Source organism: Monodon monoceros, unplaced genomic scaffold, assembly GCF_005190385.1.
Source record: "Monodon monoceros isolate NGI ecotype Baffin Bay Population unplaced genomic scaffold, NGI_Narwhal_1 Super_Scaffold_18, whole genome shotgun sequence".
Taxonomy (NCBI): Eukaryota; Metazoa; Chordata; class Mammalia; order Artiodactyla; family Monodontidae; genus Monodon; species Monodon monoceros.
Window position 1 is genome coordinate 5,638,820 of NW_021703774.1, and position 18,796 is coordinate 5,657,615.

The 18,796-nt window shown below is 34.7% G+C and overlaps 1 protein-coding gene across 1 annotated transcript in view; it reads left to right on the plus strand.

The window, feature by feature from the left end:
• KCNT2 (potassium sodium-activated channel subfamily T member 2) overlaps positions 1-18,796 on the plus strand; it is a 288,035-nt gene that overhangs the window by 157,860 nt on the left and 111,379 nt on the right. The window contains exon 15 of the mRNA XM_029229997.1: positions 3,677-3,785. Coding sequence (XP_029085830.1) covers positions 3,677-3,785 — 109 coding nt within the window. The remainder of the gene's footprint in view (positions 1-3,676; positions 3,786-18,796) is intronic.

Genomic DNA, 18,796 nt, shown 5'->3' on the forward strand with positions numbered 1-18,796 from the left:
TGGTGTGTTAGTTTCTGCTGTATAACAAAGTGAATCAGCTATACATATACATATATCCCCATATCTCCTTCCTCTTGCATCTCCCTCCCATTCTCCCTATCCCACCCCTCTAGGTGGTCGCAAAGCACTGAGCTGACCTCCCTGTGCTATGAGGCTGCTTCCCACTAGCTATCTATTTTACGTTTGGTAGTGTATATATGTCCATGCCACTCTCTCACTTCGTCCCAGCTTACCCTTCCCCCTCCCCATGTCCTCAAGTCCATTCTCTATGTCTGCGTCTTTATTCCTGTCCTGACCCTAGGTTCTTCATAACCATTTTTTTTTTTTTAGATTCCATATATATGTGTTAGCCTACAGCATTTTTTTTCTCTTTCTGACTTACTTCACTCTGTATGACAGACTCTAGGTCCATCCATCTCACTACAAGTAACTCAATTTTGTTTCTTTTTATGGCTGAGTAATATTCCATTGTATATATGTGCCACATCTTCTTTATCCATTCATCTGTTGATGGGCACTTAGGTTGCTTCCATGTCCTGCTTATTGTAAACAGTGCTGCAGTGAACATTGAGGTGCATGTGTCTTTTTGAATTATGGTTTTCTCTGGATATATGCCCAGTAGTGGGATTGCTGGGTCATATGGTAGTTCTATTTTAAGTTTTTTAAGGAATCTCCGTAGTGGCTGTATCAATTTACATTCCCACCAAAAATTCATGAGGGTTCCCTTTTCTCAACACCCTCTCCAGAAATTATTTTTTGTAGATTTTTTGATGATGGCAATTCTGACCGGTGTGAGGTGATACCTTATTGTAGTTTTGATTTGCATTTCTCTAATAATTAGTGATGTTGAACATCTTTTCATGTGTTTGCTGGCCATCTGTATGTCTTCTTTGGAGAAATGTCTATTTAGGTCTTCCACCCATTTTTTGATTGGGTTGTTTATTTTTTTAATATTGAGCTGCCTGAGCTGTTTGTATATTTTGGAGATTATACAATCATCCTTATTGATTACATAGATGTTTTCTTTATAAAAAGAGTACTGATTTTTCTTATTATCTAACAAGGAATCCCAACATTATATACAATTAACTCATTAATCTAAGACGATCGTTTTCAACGTATCTGATCCAATACCTCTTTTTTATGATAAATATTTTGTAACACTTCCTTTACTATCCTGGAATGAAATTCAGAGTAAATGTAAACATCTATATGAATACATTTTAAATAGTTAATATAATGTCCTAATTGTAATACGAAGGAGAAAGAGAGGGAAATAATTAATAGTAAGGAAGTGTATATTTCAATATGTAAATGCCCAGGTATGAATAACCAAAAAAAGACAACGCAAGAGAGACAATTGCTTGCACCAATTAGTATGTGCCCACTACTGACACTGACAGTAGTGGGCACATACTTATTATTAATGATCATATCTTAAATTTGTATTAATGACTCACATACAATACTAAACAAAATAAACTTTCTCTTAATTCATACAGTGGTTGTCTTTCTAAATAATTCAGTATTTACTAAAATAGTGCAGAACCTACTTTGTATTTATGTGTAAAATAGCCTCCAGTAATATGTACAGTGCTGGATAGGCTAATAGACACTGTAAAAACTTTACTTACTTGTAGAAAAAAGCATATACAGAAATAAAAATTAGTACCTAAAACTTACTAATCTTTCCCTTCTTTCCATTTCCCACAGATTAGTATAGTTTTTGAAAAATTAGCGAGTGCAACATGATCTTCCATCAACCATTCCCAACCAAACACAGATGAACACATTAAGTGAGGAAAAGGGAAGGAAGGGGACCCAATTTTTTACTTTTTAACCACTGAAGGGAAATAAGATGGAATATTTTTCAGCTGTCACAGAGCTATCACATTTTCTCATGGTCCCCTACTAGAAGAAAGACGGTTTGTACATTAAACCAAGGGAAAGTTAATAATTGCATGTGGTTTTGCATATATGGTAAACTTACCTTCTAAATTTTCTGGTAGTCTATCTCATGTCATAATACGTGTAAACATTTTTCTTAAATCATATGTTCAATTTTTGGTTTAAGATTTATGGACCCCATATGTATGGCTATCATATGATTCTAAAGTAATAACACTCTTCATTTAGCAGTTTTGTTACTTTATTTTCATAGATAGGTCATACACACTCAAAAATTATTTTGAGAAATATCGAAATAGTGGTTTAAGTCACTGTTATTTTGCAAATATTTTTGTATACTTTTCCACATTCAAAATTGGATTTTGAATCTACCTACCTTCCTGCCAAATATTAAGTATCATGGTTATGTATTTTTGAGATTTTCCTTAAAAATTATCATTATAGTATATTTGACAAGCAAAAAAAGATGAAAGAGAAACAAAGAAAGAGACATTGCTAGCAGATTCTTGATTTTTTTAAGAGTAAATCCTGGTATGTAACCATAGCATACAATTTCTTCCATAAAAGGTGAAAGAAAAAAAATAAGGAAATGAAGGAAAAAGAAAAAAATAATGGGCTCTTTCATATGCTAACTCATGTTATACAAATTGGAGTAATGTTATTATTTATCTGTCTGGAGCATTTGATGAACGATTTCCCAAGTAATCTTGTTTCTTCATAAATTGTATGGTGTATGTATTCATTTTATAGATCCGACTCACCTATTCAACCTTCTATTTCTTAATTTAGCTAAAACTGCTATTTTCTGCCTAAGAATATTTATTTAATTAGAACTTTAAACAGTCTTTATTTCCAATACCAGCTATAGTAGTTTACTTGGAAGGGAAGTTTTTTTTCCCAAAACAAACAGCTTTTTTCCCAAACAAACTTCAATTGCTTCTCTAAAATATTATTTCTGTGGAAAATTAAGTATATGGCATCCGGGCCCTCATTCTTGCATGAAAATAATATACTTGGGCTGAGTAGCATCACCCCCCTTTAATATGACTGCGCCCCCTTACGTGCCATCTTTTCTAACACTCTTTATTGTTTTTATGTCATTGGATTTCTTTTTATGCCATTTATTATCTTTTCTGACTGGACTCTATCATCTTTTGAATTTTTGACCTAGGTCCTGGGTTAAAGTATAATTTAAATTTATATTTATTTCAGGATTAATTTGTATTGATTGGTAATTATGGTTGTTTTGATTATAAAAATCTATTACTTGTATGTTGTGCAAATATTATCTGCCACATTTTTTAATAATCACTTTCTAAGTCTTTATATTGACTATGAAGTTGATAAATCAATTATGTTATAAATCAGTACTATTGTATTTCATACCATAGAATTATCAGAAGTAAAGGAGACTTTATATAGTCTCTGGTTTATTATCCAGACTGTACCTCTAACCTACCTACATGTTACCTCCTTGTACAGATGAGGCACAGGAAAAATAAGCATTTTGCCAAAGGCTGTCAATTTTAGTAAAGACAGGTCTGGGGCCAGATCCTCCATACCTCAATAACTTACCTCATAGTCTAGTACTCTCTCTTATGAATCATTTTTCCTGGGGATAAATTTGCACATGTAAAAACCTCTCTAAAACAAGTGTGTTTATATGGAAAGTTTTGTAATTTTATTCATTGTTTTATTTTTCATATTATTTTAAAATACTACTATCCCAAGGTAAATTATTCTAATTTACCTATTTTATTTCAAACAGATCATGTTGTTTGTGAAGAAGAGTTTAAATACGCCATGTTAGCTTTAAACTGTATATGCCCAGCAACATCTACACTTATTACACTACTGGTTCATACCTCTAGAGGGCAGTAAGTATATTTTTTCTTTAAGATAATGCATTTTAAATTATAAAACATATAAGTGCAGTTATGTGATTTAGAAATACAGTAGTAAGCCTAGGTATACAGCTAGATATGTACCTATACTTGTATTTGTGTGAGTTATCATCATCTGACAGACAAATACAAAACTGTTATAGGGTCCAAGCCATATAGGAAATTGACAGTGATTTGCTGTCTTTTCTAACTAATCTTGGTATAATTTGTTTCATCCTAAATTTTATGTCTTCATCACTTGTTAGGCCTAGGATTAGGGCATTGTTTCTATTTTCAAGATTAGTAATTCTCAAATAAAACTTGTAAAAACAGGATGACAGCAGTCATTACTGTATGGCCTTAAAGCTGGTTTTTTTCTGTTTCTGAGGTAAGTTTTTATCTGAAAGCTACATGTGCACAAAATTAAAATTTTATAATTATTATGGAATGATAACAAAGTAGTTGATAAAATCAGCTAATGTAGTATAAAAGAAATAATATTTAATATGAATTTCAGGGCATTGAGGGAAATTATATCATCAAAACATTTTTTCCTATTTGTTTATTTTGATAGAGTTTCATAAAATATAGAGGTTGTTTTTGACTTGCATAATCGAGTAAAATACAATCAGCGAACATAGTTACTGCCCTTATTTAAAGACAAATGTTGCACTGAATTTCGTACTTTTCATATTCCTTACTTGGTATTTTAGACAAAATGTTGATTTTCTAAGTAAATTCCACAATGGTGCTTGTAGTTATGAAAATTTAAATTTAGTGAGTTAATTAATAGTTATTTAAGTGATGTGCCAAATCAAATAAGTCAAGGAAAAGGAAAATTCTTTCCTGGGATTTAGTACTGGACGGAGGAAATTGCTAATTGAAAAATAGTAAATGCCCTCTGGTATTTTAAGTAGATTTTACTCTCTTACCTCTAGTTACGTCTCTGTTCTATTGAGACAGAAAGATTTTCCCAGGAGCAATTTTCTCAAAGTTCTGAATATAAATGTTTCTATTCTATAAATTTATAAGCCTTTAAGATTTGCAGTGGAAAGGATGTAACAGGATCATGGATGAAATTGATTTTCTTTGATGGACATACTTAGCATTTTGATGGAATTAAATAAAATACTGAAAGCTGTTTTGTCACCAACTAATTGAATGTTCATAGAACTTATCATATGGCTTCATTATTTTGTCATCCATCTTTGTCATAGAATCATACAGCTTTAGAGCTGAATATCTAGCCCAGCTTCTCTCTTGCACAAATGATAAAATGAGGCCCATCACCACTAACACACATTAGTATTTATAGATCGGTTAAATTACATTTTCCAACTCCTAGTAAATATTATTTATTGGCACACAATATTGCCTGGTGAACAAATTGCACTTAACATAAATTTAAAAAGAATTTCAGCGACACTTAAAATAGGACTTTTCCTAATATACTCTAATGAATTTTGTCATATTAAAAATGAAAGTGATGTTGTTGAATACATTGTTACCACATAATTAAGGATTTCCCATAAGTAAGATTGACCTGCAAAATTATTTTTCAGTTAAGTGATACAATAAATGCCTTAGTCTACCAAAATAACTCTCTTTATAGCAGCTTTATTGAGATATAGTTCACATACCATATAATTAACACATTAAAGTATACAATGTAATATTTTTAGCATATTCATAGTACTGTGCAACTATCACTGCTAACTCCTAATATTTTCATCATCCCATAAAGAAATTCTTTACCTTTTTGCAATCGCCCACATTGTATCCAAACTCTTTCAACCATAGGCTAATCTTACCCTGTCTCTATAGATTTTCCTATTCTGGACAATGCATATTGCATATAAACGGAATCATACAATATGTGCTTTTTTGTTTTTTGGACTGGCTTCTTTCACTTGGCATAATGTTTTTAAAGTTCATCCATATTGTAATATGCATCACTACTTCGTTCCTTTTTATAACTGAATAATTTTCCATTGTATGGGTATATTTCATTTTACTTTTCTATTCATCAGCGGATGGATATTTGGGCTGTTTATGACATTGTGAATAAGGCAGGTCTTAATATTAATGTAAAGATTCTTGTGTGGACATGTGCTTTAATTTCTTTGGGTCTATATCTAGGAGTGGAATTGCCAGGTCATCAGGTAACTCGATTTAGCCTTTTTTAGGAACTGCCAGAATGTTTTCTGAAGGGATTATAGCATCTTACATTGACAACAGCAGTGTATCATGGTTCCAATTTCTTCATGTCCTCACCAATGCTTGTTATCATCTGCCTTTTGCATCATAACTGTCCTAGTGGATGTGAAGTGCTGTCTCGTGGTTTTGATTTGCATTTTGCTGATTACTAATAATGTTGAGCATTAGTTCATGTGTTTATTGACCACTTTCATATCACCTTTGAAGAAAAACCTATTCAGATCTTTAAACAGATAAATACCATCACTTGAATATAAATAGTCATCCAAACAGATCACTTAATTTAAAATATCTAATATATTTTATTAAGAATATTGTATGCCTAAAGTAATTTGTATTGTCTTCTGTATTATGAATTAAATGAAGGTGTAGTGAAGATTCAGTTATTAACAGAATATGTTTGAAATTTTGCCTTTGAGCATCAGCAGAAATCAGAGAGCTCAAACATATTGATTTAATAATAAGAGAACAAACTTGGGAGCTGAATTAAGTAGTATAATGGGGAAAATGTTGAATAGTCTAGGAAATGCTTTATGCAAAGATTATCAAACCACTAGTTGAAAAAAAAGCTTACGATAATACTCAAATTTCCCCATTAAAAAAGGAGAGAGAATAATATTATTAGAAGTTCATTATATCATAAATGAACTTTTAATGGTGATTTTTGACTAAAAATAGTTGATATTGACAAGCTAAACACATTAAGACCCAACAAACACAGACATAAATATAATACAAAACCTAAAATAGTCTAACTTAAAAATATATTTTAAAATTAAGTGCTCTGTAGATTATGGGTATTTAAGGAAAATAATAAATATGAGTTGTGGAACAAATAAAAGAGACAAAGGAAACAGGAGTTAGAGATAGAAAGGTCAGCTCTTTTAGTGACAGGCCTGCCTTAGGTCTGAGAATGGAGTTCCTAATTCAGCCTTAGAATTAGATTTGCTCACTTAAAAAACACCTTCGTCCTTTTCTTAGTTCTCTTCCTCTAGCCCGTGATAATGGGGAGAAAGATGGAAACCATATATTAAGTACGAATTGCCTACCTCTGTACTTTTCTATGGGGAATATTAATTTTAAAAATATTTTGGAGTCTCTGGAGCAACTTAGCTGGGACCCTGAACAATATCTCCCAAGGCTCATTAATGCTGTCATGATCTTACATTTTCTTTTCCTAGATGTTAATGTACTCATCTTGTTCTATTTGATCTGTGAGTCAACTAGATGATGCTAACTTTAGGTGACTTTGAATAACTGTGCTCCTTTTGTTCATTCAAGTTTACTCTGTATTTTAGCCCTTCATAGTTTTCCCCTCTCACTCACTTCATTTACATTTGAGGGCCCAGTGCTCTTGGCAGAGGTATTTCTTATTGTCAATTAAATTAACATTTTGAATTATTTGGCAAACTCATTAGAAAGAGGAACAGAAGTTTATTCTTTGGATCGATATCACTGTAGGCTGTCAAACAGGTGATGATTTTAGCAAGGAGATGCCAAATTATCAGAACAGTTAGTAGACTTTCAATTGGCCCATCTTGATGACATTTGGTCTCTATCAAAATTTAATTTTTTCTTTTCCTTTCCATTTACTTTCATGAAAATATTTATTTATTTCATTAGTCCCATCCAAGAGGTAATATTTTTGCTCTTAGTGATCCTCAATGGGAAGGAAAGAGAGAATTGATAAGAAAAATATTGCAAAGTTAGAATTTACACAACTTGGCCACTGATGAGTTATGGATGTAGAAAAGAGAAAAAAAGAAAAAAATCCCTTTACACACTGAGGTTTGACAGTAGAGAACTATAAAATGTGTGGTTTTGGCAGGAGAAAGGAGTTTGGTATTGGATCTATTTGCTTTCTGATGCGGGTATCATTGCTCGTGGAAATTACTGCTACTCTTGGTTCCGGAGGAGAGATCAGGGCTATTCAGGGCCAGAGAGGTGAAAGCAGAAATGGTGGGGATTTGGGGAAAATGACCACTTAAGGCTTTTCCTTAGGAAACAGATGGAAGAAAAGGACAGCAACTATAGTATAGCCTAACAGAACAAAAAGGAGCAAGGATTTCTAGAAAGAACTGAATGGTTGACAATACAGACGATTTAAGATGGAGAAGACGCAAACAGAATTAGTAGGTCACTGGTCTCTGGGAAGTTCTGAGAAAACAATTTTGGACGATGGAGACTTTCTCACTTTGAGATAGTGTGAACAAATAAGGAGATGATAAGAAAGTGAAGCCTGGTCGAAGGCCGCCACTTCATTAAGTTTGTCCAGGAAGATAAGAAAGAAAAATAATGAAAGCTTTCTTGCACAGCAGATAGTTCTGGTTACACAGAAAGCTGCTTCTTTGATCATGGCAACTAAGAAGGATTGTCTGTATATCCCTGGTGGCCCTTTCTCCATTTCTCCCATCACACACACACACACGCACACGCGCACATGCACACACCCACGCACACACACACACGCTTCAAGACTGGAGGTATGAATGGAGTAATTGCAAGAAAGGGAAACGATATACCTCTGAAGGTTACTCATTTTTCTTTTGTATAAACTAACATGGACTGAAAATCTCCACAGAACTACATTTTATTAGGTGTATCCAAAATCTGTTTGATTACCCGAGAAATGTTTTTCCTAATCACGCCTATTAAAAGATTAACTAGAGGGCTTCCCTGGTGGCGCAGTGCTTGAGAGTCCGCCTGCCGATGCAGGGGACACGGGTTCGTGCCCCGGTCTGGGAAGATCCCACATGCCGCGGAGCGGCTGGGCCCGTGAGCCATGGCCGCTGAGCCTGCACGTCCAGAGCTTGTGCTCCGCAACTGGAGAGGCCACAACAGTGAGAGGCCCGCGTACCGCAAAAAAAAAAAAAAGATTAACTAGAACATTATTCTATTAAACATATCTTGAGAAATACAGGTCCTGCTCAGTCTGACAGTCCTCTGCTTGGAAAGGCTTTAATAGCTCATCTTTCATTATCAAATTAGATTTAAGTATATCCATTTATTTATTTAAAGCCCTGTATGCTCTAGTACTAATTTATTTTTATATCCTTATTTCTCATGATACTCATATGTATCGTGTTCTCCAAATAACATGATCCTAAATATACTTTGCGGTTTCCGCCTTCTACATCTTTTTTTAACGTTGTTCCCTCTGCCTTGAATTTTTTCTGCCTTCCTAGAGGGTTTTGCTAGAATTCAAAAATTCTATCTCCTCAAGAATATTTTTAAACTCCCCAATTTAATGTGATCTTTCCCTTCTACAAACTCACATAGAATTTTGTGACGTTCTGCCAGAGCATGTGTTATGGTCCTTTTATTTTTTCCTGCATGATAGGGTATAATTTCGTTTAAGGTGGAGAACATGTCTTACTCATTCTTATACCTTCTATAGTGTTTCACAGCATGAATGCTCAAAAAACACTAGTTAAGTAAATGAAGTAAAGGATACACTAAAGATGATTCATTGAGGCCCCTGGTTCAAAGTAGTTTATGATCCACAGTCTTCATCTGCTCCATTGAAATGATACCAAATAAATAAAAGTCATAAGCTTTTATCAGTGAAAACGAAGAGATTTCAGTGAATTTCTAGAAGATGGAAAGTGAGTAAATAAACTTGATGAAACCTCCATCCCAGCATATGTTTAGAAGGTGATACAGCAGGACAAAATCCCAGCCCCCAGTGAGGCTCTGGGGTGCAAGATACCTAGAAAAAAAGAGGACACATTTTGATTGAATTTCTGTATACAGAACAAGTTACCCCTGTTTCATCCACCACAGTACCATTTCTCTATAATTAAGTTTAGTCAGACACTTACCACTGGGAAAAATCAGATTTTTCCTAAATGAATTAGTCTGAATTATAAGCCAGCATATAGTTTGCGGTTGGGGTTCAACCCTCTTAATCTGGCATTTAGAGACCCCAGACTAGATAGTTTGAGCCCTTCTTGCTTAATATAAGATGTAACCCGTGTAATATGAATTAACAAATCATATTCACAGACAAGGGAATCTATTTAATATCCCTATATATTATACTCAGAACTTTGAAATATGGCTCCTGTCATTTGCTGACAGCCAGCATGCAGGTTGAAATGAAGGGAGCAAATCCAGCTAGAAGAGAACAATATCTGTATTCACACTGGAATTGTTTTGGTATAATAGGGATGTTGGGTCTTCTACTCACTAGTAAACAATTTTTTCTAAGGTCAAAAACCTATAACATTTGAAAGGAGAGTCAAATGTTTGGAAGCAAGGAGAGTCACAGTAAATGAGAACAAAAATACATTAAAAAGAAATTCAAATGTATTTTTGAACAGCAGAGAAGTATAAATAATAGTTCACAAGGATACTGAGGGATTATGAAAGGGTGATGATGATAGTTCAAAGGAATAAAATGCCGAGGAATTTTTTTATTTGTAGAGTTAAAAATTTTCAGAATATTTAACTTAAATTTGTTGATTATGATTCTGGAGTATATGGTTTTCTCTTCAATAATAATGGGAAAAGCCATAATACATAAATACACAAATCCAGAATAGCTAAAAATAATTGTAATTATTACTCCCAGGAAGATACGAAAAGGAGTTATAGTAGAGAAATAGAAAGTAAAGACCTTTTGAAATTAACAGAGTGATTATAAAAACCTTGAAAGATAACATCATAGAAATCTTGAGGATTTCAGATTTAAAAAAAGAGAAAGAGATAGAATATGTAGGAAAAATAATTCACAGTACACGAGATCAATCTTAAAGAGGTAATATCTGATTTGGTGGGAATTCCAGAAAGGATGGAGAGAATAGAATGCAAGAAATTATAACAGAAGAAGGGAGATTTAAATCTTTAAATAGACCGGGTTTCTTGCTTGTGAATGACAATGAATGAAAGAGAACCACACCTAGAGACATAACACTGCCAAATTATAAAGCAGTAATGATGAAGAAGACTTCTCTTAAAGTTGTAGAAAGGAAGAGAAATCTCAATATTGACTAGGATTCTTAACTTTAGGCAAGGATATTCATTGAGCTAGTCTGATTATAAAGAGGTATATGGAGGAATATAGATAACTCATAGAACAGGAAAGTTAGCCTTTATTTAGGCTCAACATGCACGAACAGTTCCCACTACCCCACCTCACAGCTAACCCAATAAGGAACTTTGACCTCTGAACATCCTGGGAGCCAGCTACCTCTGCAGCCAGACATCTCAACAATATAGATGCTCCCTCGCCTGCCTGTTTCCTCAGTTAGCTCACTTCCAAAATAAACTCTCGCACTTGTGTCCAATTGGTAGAACCTAGGTCACATGTCTGTACCATAGCTAAAACCAAAGATTTCTAAAAGCTACGGTCAAGATAGGAAAAGCCAGACAAGTCTCAACAAGAGACTGGACTAGATTAAAAGCAACATATACAATGGGATGTGGCAAAGGAAGTTTCTGTTTTCTCTCCCAACTGGAAAAAAAAAAAGGTGGTCATAAACTCCAAGAAAATGAAAAAGAAACTATAATAAATCAAATTAAAATGTGCCATAATACTGAACAATAGGTTGTCAGTAAGTAAGGAATTTTTTTTTTTTGTATTCTCTCTTGAATTGCTCAGGGAATATAGAGAAGTTTATATAATTATAGCATTCCACTGAACTCTTAAATGAACTATGTTGCAATAATCCTAATAATGTAATCATTGAACTCATGTTCTCTGTACTTTTTTTTTCCAGCTTTATTATAATTGACATGTAACGTATAAGTTTGAGATGTACAACGGGTTCTCCACTTTTATCTGAAGCCATTGATTTATTTATAGCCAGGGAACAAAATACAGATATTTGCATTTTCAACAATGTAAAAAGGTGCAGCAAATGATGTTTTAGAGAAAAGTAGGGAGGAGATGTAGAAGGGAGAGTATCTAATATCCTCAGCCTACAAAATGGAAAATCAAGGGACCTGTATCTATAGTCACTGCTACTCTATACTTCCAGCCCTGTGGGGAATCTGTTGTGAGATAATTATTTTCTCTCACACCTCAGAGATGGTGGTCAATAGAAAATGCCTACAATGACATAGTAATAAAATTTGATAACACATTTTTATTGAGATACCTCAAAACTCTTCAAATGAAGCCCAGAATCTGGAAGCATTTTTTTTTTTGGTCAATTTAAGTTATGAATGAAGTCCCATGCTAAAAATAGCACTGAATAGAGTTAAAATATTGTTATGGTTTGGTCATTCATTCATTCATCCCACGATAACAATCACATGCATTCATACAGTGTAAGACACTGTGTTAGGAGTTTGGGAAATACAAAAATGAAAACGTTCCATTCTGGTCACAAAAGCTAATAAAACCACAAGGCAGAATACAATGTAAACATGGCTTATGTATGTTTGCAATGTATTATAATTTTCCCCTAGTAGATTTATTTTATTAATGTAATTTCTTTTAGCTATGGTAAGATTAGTTTGCATACCTTGAGAATAAACCAAATGACAACATGGACAGCCAGTGAAGAAACTTGCCAGTTACACATAATTTTAAAAGAGCAAAAAACATACTCAAAATGATAAAATGTGAATAACAACAATAGGAGCTTGTGAAACTCCTATATCCCTAAATATTAATATTTATAGAATACAACTTTCCCGAAGACTTCACTATGATGTTCTCAACTAAAGTGACAGATACAGCAGAGCAATGCAAATGCACAAGAGCACGGAGCACTTGACCATAAGCTAAGTGTATGGTACTTATTCATAAGCAAGCAGGCTGTGTTCTGAGAGAGAGAGGGGGAAGGTACACCTTCGCTATGGATTTTTATTAATGCTAAAGGAGAACAGTTTAAAATCAGTGGGATACGACTTCTTTAATAATGGAATTAAAGAGCTGAGAATTCATTGTCATTATGAGAGATGAATTTATTTTTCACCTGACAGTTTAAGAAGCAGGTGAAAAGTCTTCACAGAATTTTAGGATTTGTGTGTGTGATAATTAGGTGGCTTCTTGAGTTAAGTGAGCACTTCAGAAAACCACACGAGAATTTTTGAAGAACAAACTTTAAGGGTAGTGAGTTTGGGCCACTTTCATGTGCAATCAGCCTTTCATATTTAACGGTGGAGCTTTATTTCATTTCTCTTTGAAATCTCTTTCTAAAGGGTGTTCACTGTTTATGTTCACTATTAAGAATGCTTGAAAGTTGTATAGCATTTCTCTACTCTCCTCACTTTCACAGCAATTTTTCTTATCCTGAGAATGGCAAACAGCTTTCTGGTTCCATCTAGTGGCTGAAAATTGATTATCATCCTCTACGTGGTTTTAACGTTAGGACTCAGGTTTTTATTTTGATGTCTGATACCATAAAAAGCTGGGGGAAAAAAAATCTTGAGTTTTATTACTTAATCTTGAGTTTTATTACCTCCTCTACTTAGAGTTCTTGACTACTTTTCTTTCTACTTGACTAGACTACTAGACTTGACTAGACTACTTGAAAAGTAGTCTACTTGACTACTTTTCTTTCTAGGTAAGACACACAATTTGTGTGTCAGATCGATCCCCAGACCAGCAAGAATAAACGTTCATCCAAAGTTCTGTGTTAGCTCTCTCTTTTGTAGCCTCACCTGTAGTGGAAGTTTCTGTCCACTCTAATATGCCCTTTCCATTCCATAAATTACAATTATGTTTTCAATGACACAGGCTACAATTTGTCAAAATCATTTCTTTTACTTGCAGTGTTCACTGTAGATTCCTGACATTAGTAGTAAAGGGAATTGGAATACCATTTAAATATTTTAATTTTTAAATAAAGTAAAAGCTTGGGACAATTGTGAATTAATGTAATTCACAATTACAATTAATTACAATTAATGTAATTCACAATTAATGTAATTCATGTATGTTTTCAGAGAGGCTCATGTAAAGAATATAAACAGTTATCTGGAAGCAAGCTGACATTAAACTGGTGAACTACTAGAGTATGGAATTAAATAAAATATGTTAATTTCAGTTATATTAAAACCTTTGGGTCACTTGTTTTAGACTTTTTACATCTACTTTCAATCTAGTATAATGAGGTAATAGATTTTCTTATGTTTAAAATAAAACATCATAAGGAAATTTTATCTTATGTAACTCTGCAAGTATAAATTTAAATGACATCTTTTCCTAAGGCAAAGATTTCCTCCAGTTATATGTAAAGCCTTTTATTACATTTTGAAGAATGGATTTTATACCAAAGATACCTTGTGACAATATGTTCTTTATTCCCATTGATGTGAAAATAATTTAGTTTGGTAATAAAAATAAGTATATAAAAGCAACTAATTTGGCAATCTGTGTCAATTTTGGTGAATCTGAAACTAACCATTTTTTGTATATTTAAATGCCTTATTTAGGATTGAAGAGAACAAAATGTACTAGCAAAACTAAATCCAATAATTACGATGCAGAGGTGTTTTAAATGACAGATATAATATTGTAGAAGAGATGGATTTGCACTAATAATTTCATTGTACAATCTTGAAGGCAGTAATGCCTGCCTATACTTCTTGAGTTTACCTTTAGTTTGGTGGCATCTTTAAATACACAAAGAAAATATGAAAGTAAAATTCAAATTTTACCTTCTAAAAGTTATTAGTTTGAGTTTTACAAAAACATACATCTTCATAAAAATAGGGTATTGTCCATCAAATAAGGTTGCATGCTGTTTTTAAAAAAATGCAAACCACATTACTGAGCAGGGTCATTCAGTACATTCCTGAAATAGGAACAGAGAGTGCAGTATAATAAGACTTCAAGGTATTGTATCTGGAACAGGAAATTCCAGTTAGATTCTTATTTTCTCCTTTTGGGAAAATTTGATGTGGGGGAATTTTTTTTTTTTTTTTTGCGGTACGCGGGCCTCTCGCTGTTGTGGCCTCTCCCGTTGCGGAGCACAGGCTCCGGAAGCGCAGGCTCAGCGGCCATGGCTTACGGGTCCAGCCGCTCCGCGGCATGTGGGATCTTCCCAGACCGGGGCACGAACCCGTGTCCACTGCATCGGCAGGCGGACTCTCAACCACCGCGCCACAGGGGAAGCCCTGATGTAGGGAAATTTTGAAAACCAAAACCATGTCAGATTCTTTTACTGCATTCAGAGGCCTGTATGAAGCACGTTTCTGCAAATTGCAGACCCAAGCACTTATTAGCTGACAGTCCTGTTCCAACTGGTTGGTCGTGTTGAAGCACAGGAGACTGTATGGGAGTTAATTTGCTCTCCGGCAATAAAAACCCGTTTGCCTTGAAAGTGTAATCGTGGGTTAACAAGGGATGTGCAACTTGCATTTGAAAGAAAAATAAAATCAGTTTTCAAATTTAATTTATGCACCATTGAAAAGTTAACTGGAGCAAATGATATTTCTAACTTGGGAACAATAAACAGGATAGAACGAACATACCTTTTCTTAAATTTTTATTTTATTTTTATTTGTTTATTTTAAAGTGAAAGCAGGTTTATTTAGAGACAGAATTCCATAGACAGAATGTGGTCCATCTCAGACAGTGAAAGAGGCCCTGAAATATGGGGTGGTTGGTTCTTTATGGGCTGGGTAATTTCATAGGCTCATTAGTGGGAGAATTATTACAACTATTTTGGGGAAGGGGCAGAGATTTCCAGGAATTGGGTCACTGCCCACTGTTTGGCCTTTTATGGTCATGAGAGGGACTTTTCATGTTGTCCCAGGATTGGTGACCATAACCTAAAACCAAGGAGGAAAAAGAGTCAAGTATCCCATTTTCTAATCTCCCCACCTTTCTGTAGAAAGAGAAGATCAGAGAGGGAACAGTAGTGCAGCACAGTGTTTTTGCACCTACCCCCAGCCTCATGAAGTGAAGTCCAAAAAATGACCTAATACTCGTGGAGTATCTGCAGAAAGTGGGAACTAGCAATTCGTTCCCTAGTTGGACATCTGCGTATGTAGTTTTCTGTGATTATTTGAACTTGAAGAAGAAAGAATTTGAGAGAGAGAGATGGCAGAACCTTCCCTCCCATGCTTGGGTTTCCAGCAGCACAGCTGATGGCTTAAAAAGATTTGCACTCTCTCTCTGTGGTACCCCATCTAAGGGTTCTGCCTACAAGGTGAGGAAACCCAAGCAGCCATAGGGTGGATGGGATGTGTTGCTGGGAAGTAGGTGAGATAGAGTGAAAGAGAGTTTCTTGCTTCCCAGTGATGGTGCCCAGAGGCCCACCCCTCATACCCCACAAAGTATGTTCACATGTCTCTACAAGACACCTTCACAGAGGCCATTGCTGACCAGTTAGAGCCACTTCTAAGCATCAGCATTCCAGGGAGAATTAGCTTGGAGTTTCAAATCAGATGGGATTGGGTTTTTTAATAACTGAACATGATTTGAAAGAAGTGGAATCTGCCCAAGACATTATTATTATAGGACAGGGATGGAGATTTGACAGAGCATGGCTGAAGGCTACAAGGTCGTGAAGATTCTAACATGGAAGTTGTAATTTACTTCACCGGACATTTGTTTGTTTGTTTGTTTTCTCATAAACAATTATCTATCACCTGTCCTTACACTTTCCTTTTTTTTTTTCCCAAATATTTTTCTCACTAAGACCTTTGTTAAGGGTTTAAAATGCAGACAAGAGCAGGCACAAGCTTCTTTTCCTTCTAAGCTTCCCACTGACATTTTTCTAAGGCTCTCATGACTATGGTATTGGATGCATGGATTTCACAGCATTACCCTTTATTCAGGGCAAATAGAGATCTAAAGAGATTCAAGTACTGAGCATACACGTTCGTTCTGTACTTCCTTTACTTTCTTAGTAGAATATTTTCTTTTCATATTCCTCTTCTTCCTTCTTTCTTTTTCTACTAACACCTTTACAAACAGCTGGAGCTGCCATTATTTTGAAAATAAAGGTGTACCTAAACCTGTCTAGGAAGAATTTATTACTATTTAATTACCAGTCAATATGGTAGAGCAGCCTCGAAAGTGTATGAAATAGACTATGGGCTATCCTACTTTACAGGTTGGGGTTTATTTCGAGGTTAACAGGAATTAAATGCACAAGCCAACTATTTTCCCTAAATGTTCATTTGATTAGTGTAAACACATAGTAAGTCTTTTTAAAATGGCTTTTCACGGAGCTTTCCATTCTTTGCTTTTTTAGCCTTAATATCTTTCGTGTTGTTTACTGCTGCTGAGGTTAAGTTCATTTCATATCCATTTATGATTATGAAACTCAGTGAAGGTCCTCCTCGCATTCTAACAGCAAATTCATCATGGGGAAAGTAATTGGTGAGGCCTAAAACATGATTCTGGTGAAGGAGAAAGGAATTATATGATTAGAAAAGCAGAACATTTAGTAACTGAGCATGAAGAACATTGTTAGGTTATTCTTTGTTCACTTAACAAAACATTTATTAAGCAGTTACTCTGTGTCAGAACAGATGTCTTGTCTCAGAGATACAGTGGTAAACAGGACATGATCCCTTTCCTCATGGGGCCTATTTCACAGGGAAGCAAGACATTAAGGATTAGTTAATACAATTTAGTGTTATAATATCATGAAGGAAGTACACCACCGCACAGCTGAGAGAGTAATGCCTGAGCTGTGGGTCCAGGAACAAGGAAATCATAGGAGGAAGAAAGAACAGCATTGTGAGAAGACCAAGATAAGAGAGTTTCTTCTTCAGGGGAAATTAAAGACTGCTCATGGCTGGAGAACTCAAGAGAAACGACACAGGAATGATATTTGAAATTTGGAAGACAGGCATGGCATAGGTCAGGAGGGCTTTGTAATGATGGTAAGAAAGTTCACCTTTTTCAAATGGAAGGAGGAAGCCCTTTAACTATTTTCAGCAGGAGAGTGACATGAAGTGATTTGAGATTTTGAAATTCACTCCTAATGTAGCACCAATCAACACAGGAAGCAAGGAAACTAGGAGATGGGTTAGCACAGTTTTTAGGAGTGTAAGAGTGGATGGTGGAGAAATAGGTAAGTGCTACTTAAGAGCTACTTAAGTGGTAGAATTAAAGAATTCTCTTGTATAAAATATTTGGAAATATATTATTTATTTATATGATACATTTCCTCTCATTCAAAAATCATCTTGAATTAAGTCTCCCCAGATACATAAAGTGGGAAAAGACAAAAGAAAATTCGGGTAGAATGGTAAGTTGAAGACAAATCAGAAGTTTTTTATTTTGTTTTTGTTTTTTACAAATCTACAGGCTATAAAATGCCTTGTATTATTAATAAGGGTAAAAGGAAAATTTGGCTCTCACATTCTAGTATCCTGAAGAAAAGAAATAGAACAGCTACACATTCACACTAAATATTGGAGTTACTCAGAACTGAAGCTTCGGAGTAAGGGGCAGTGTTTGTAGCCAGACTGCCTGGGTTGAATTCTTTGGTCTGTCCATGCTGGCAAGACCAAAGACTTGAAACCATTGAGCCTCAGTTTCTTTATCTGTGTGATGGGCATAATACTAGCATGCATCTCACAGATTGTCAGAAGAATTAAATGCTGTCATTAAACAAACATTTTTTGAACATTCACTGTATTCTAGAAGATGTTCTATTTACTGGAGATCCCACAGAGATCAGGATAGACAATGGACTGAGAAGTTCTGGTGCTTACATTCTGCTGCAGGATGAGTGAGAGATGGTGGAAGAAATAGACAAGTAATAAACATACAAATGAAGACTGTCAATATCACAAGGCTGTCAATTTCACCCAAATTTATTAATCATCCCAATAATCATATCAAAGGTATTCTTGAAGTATACCAGCTG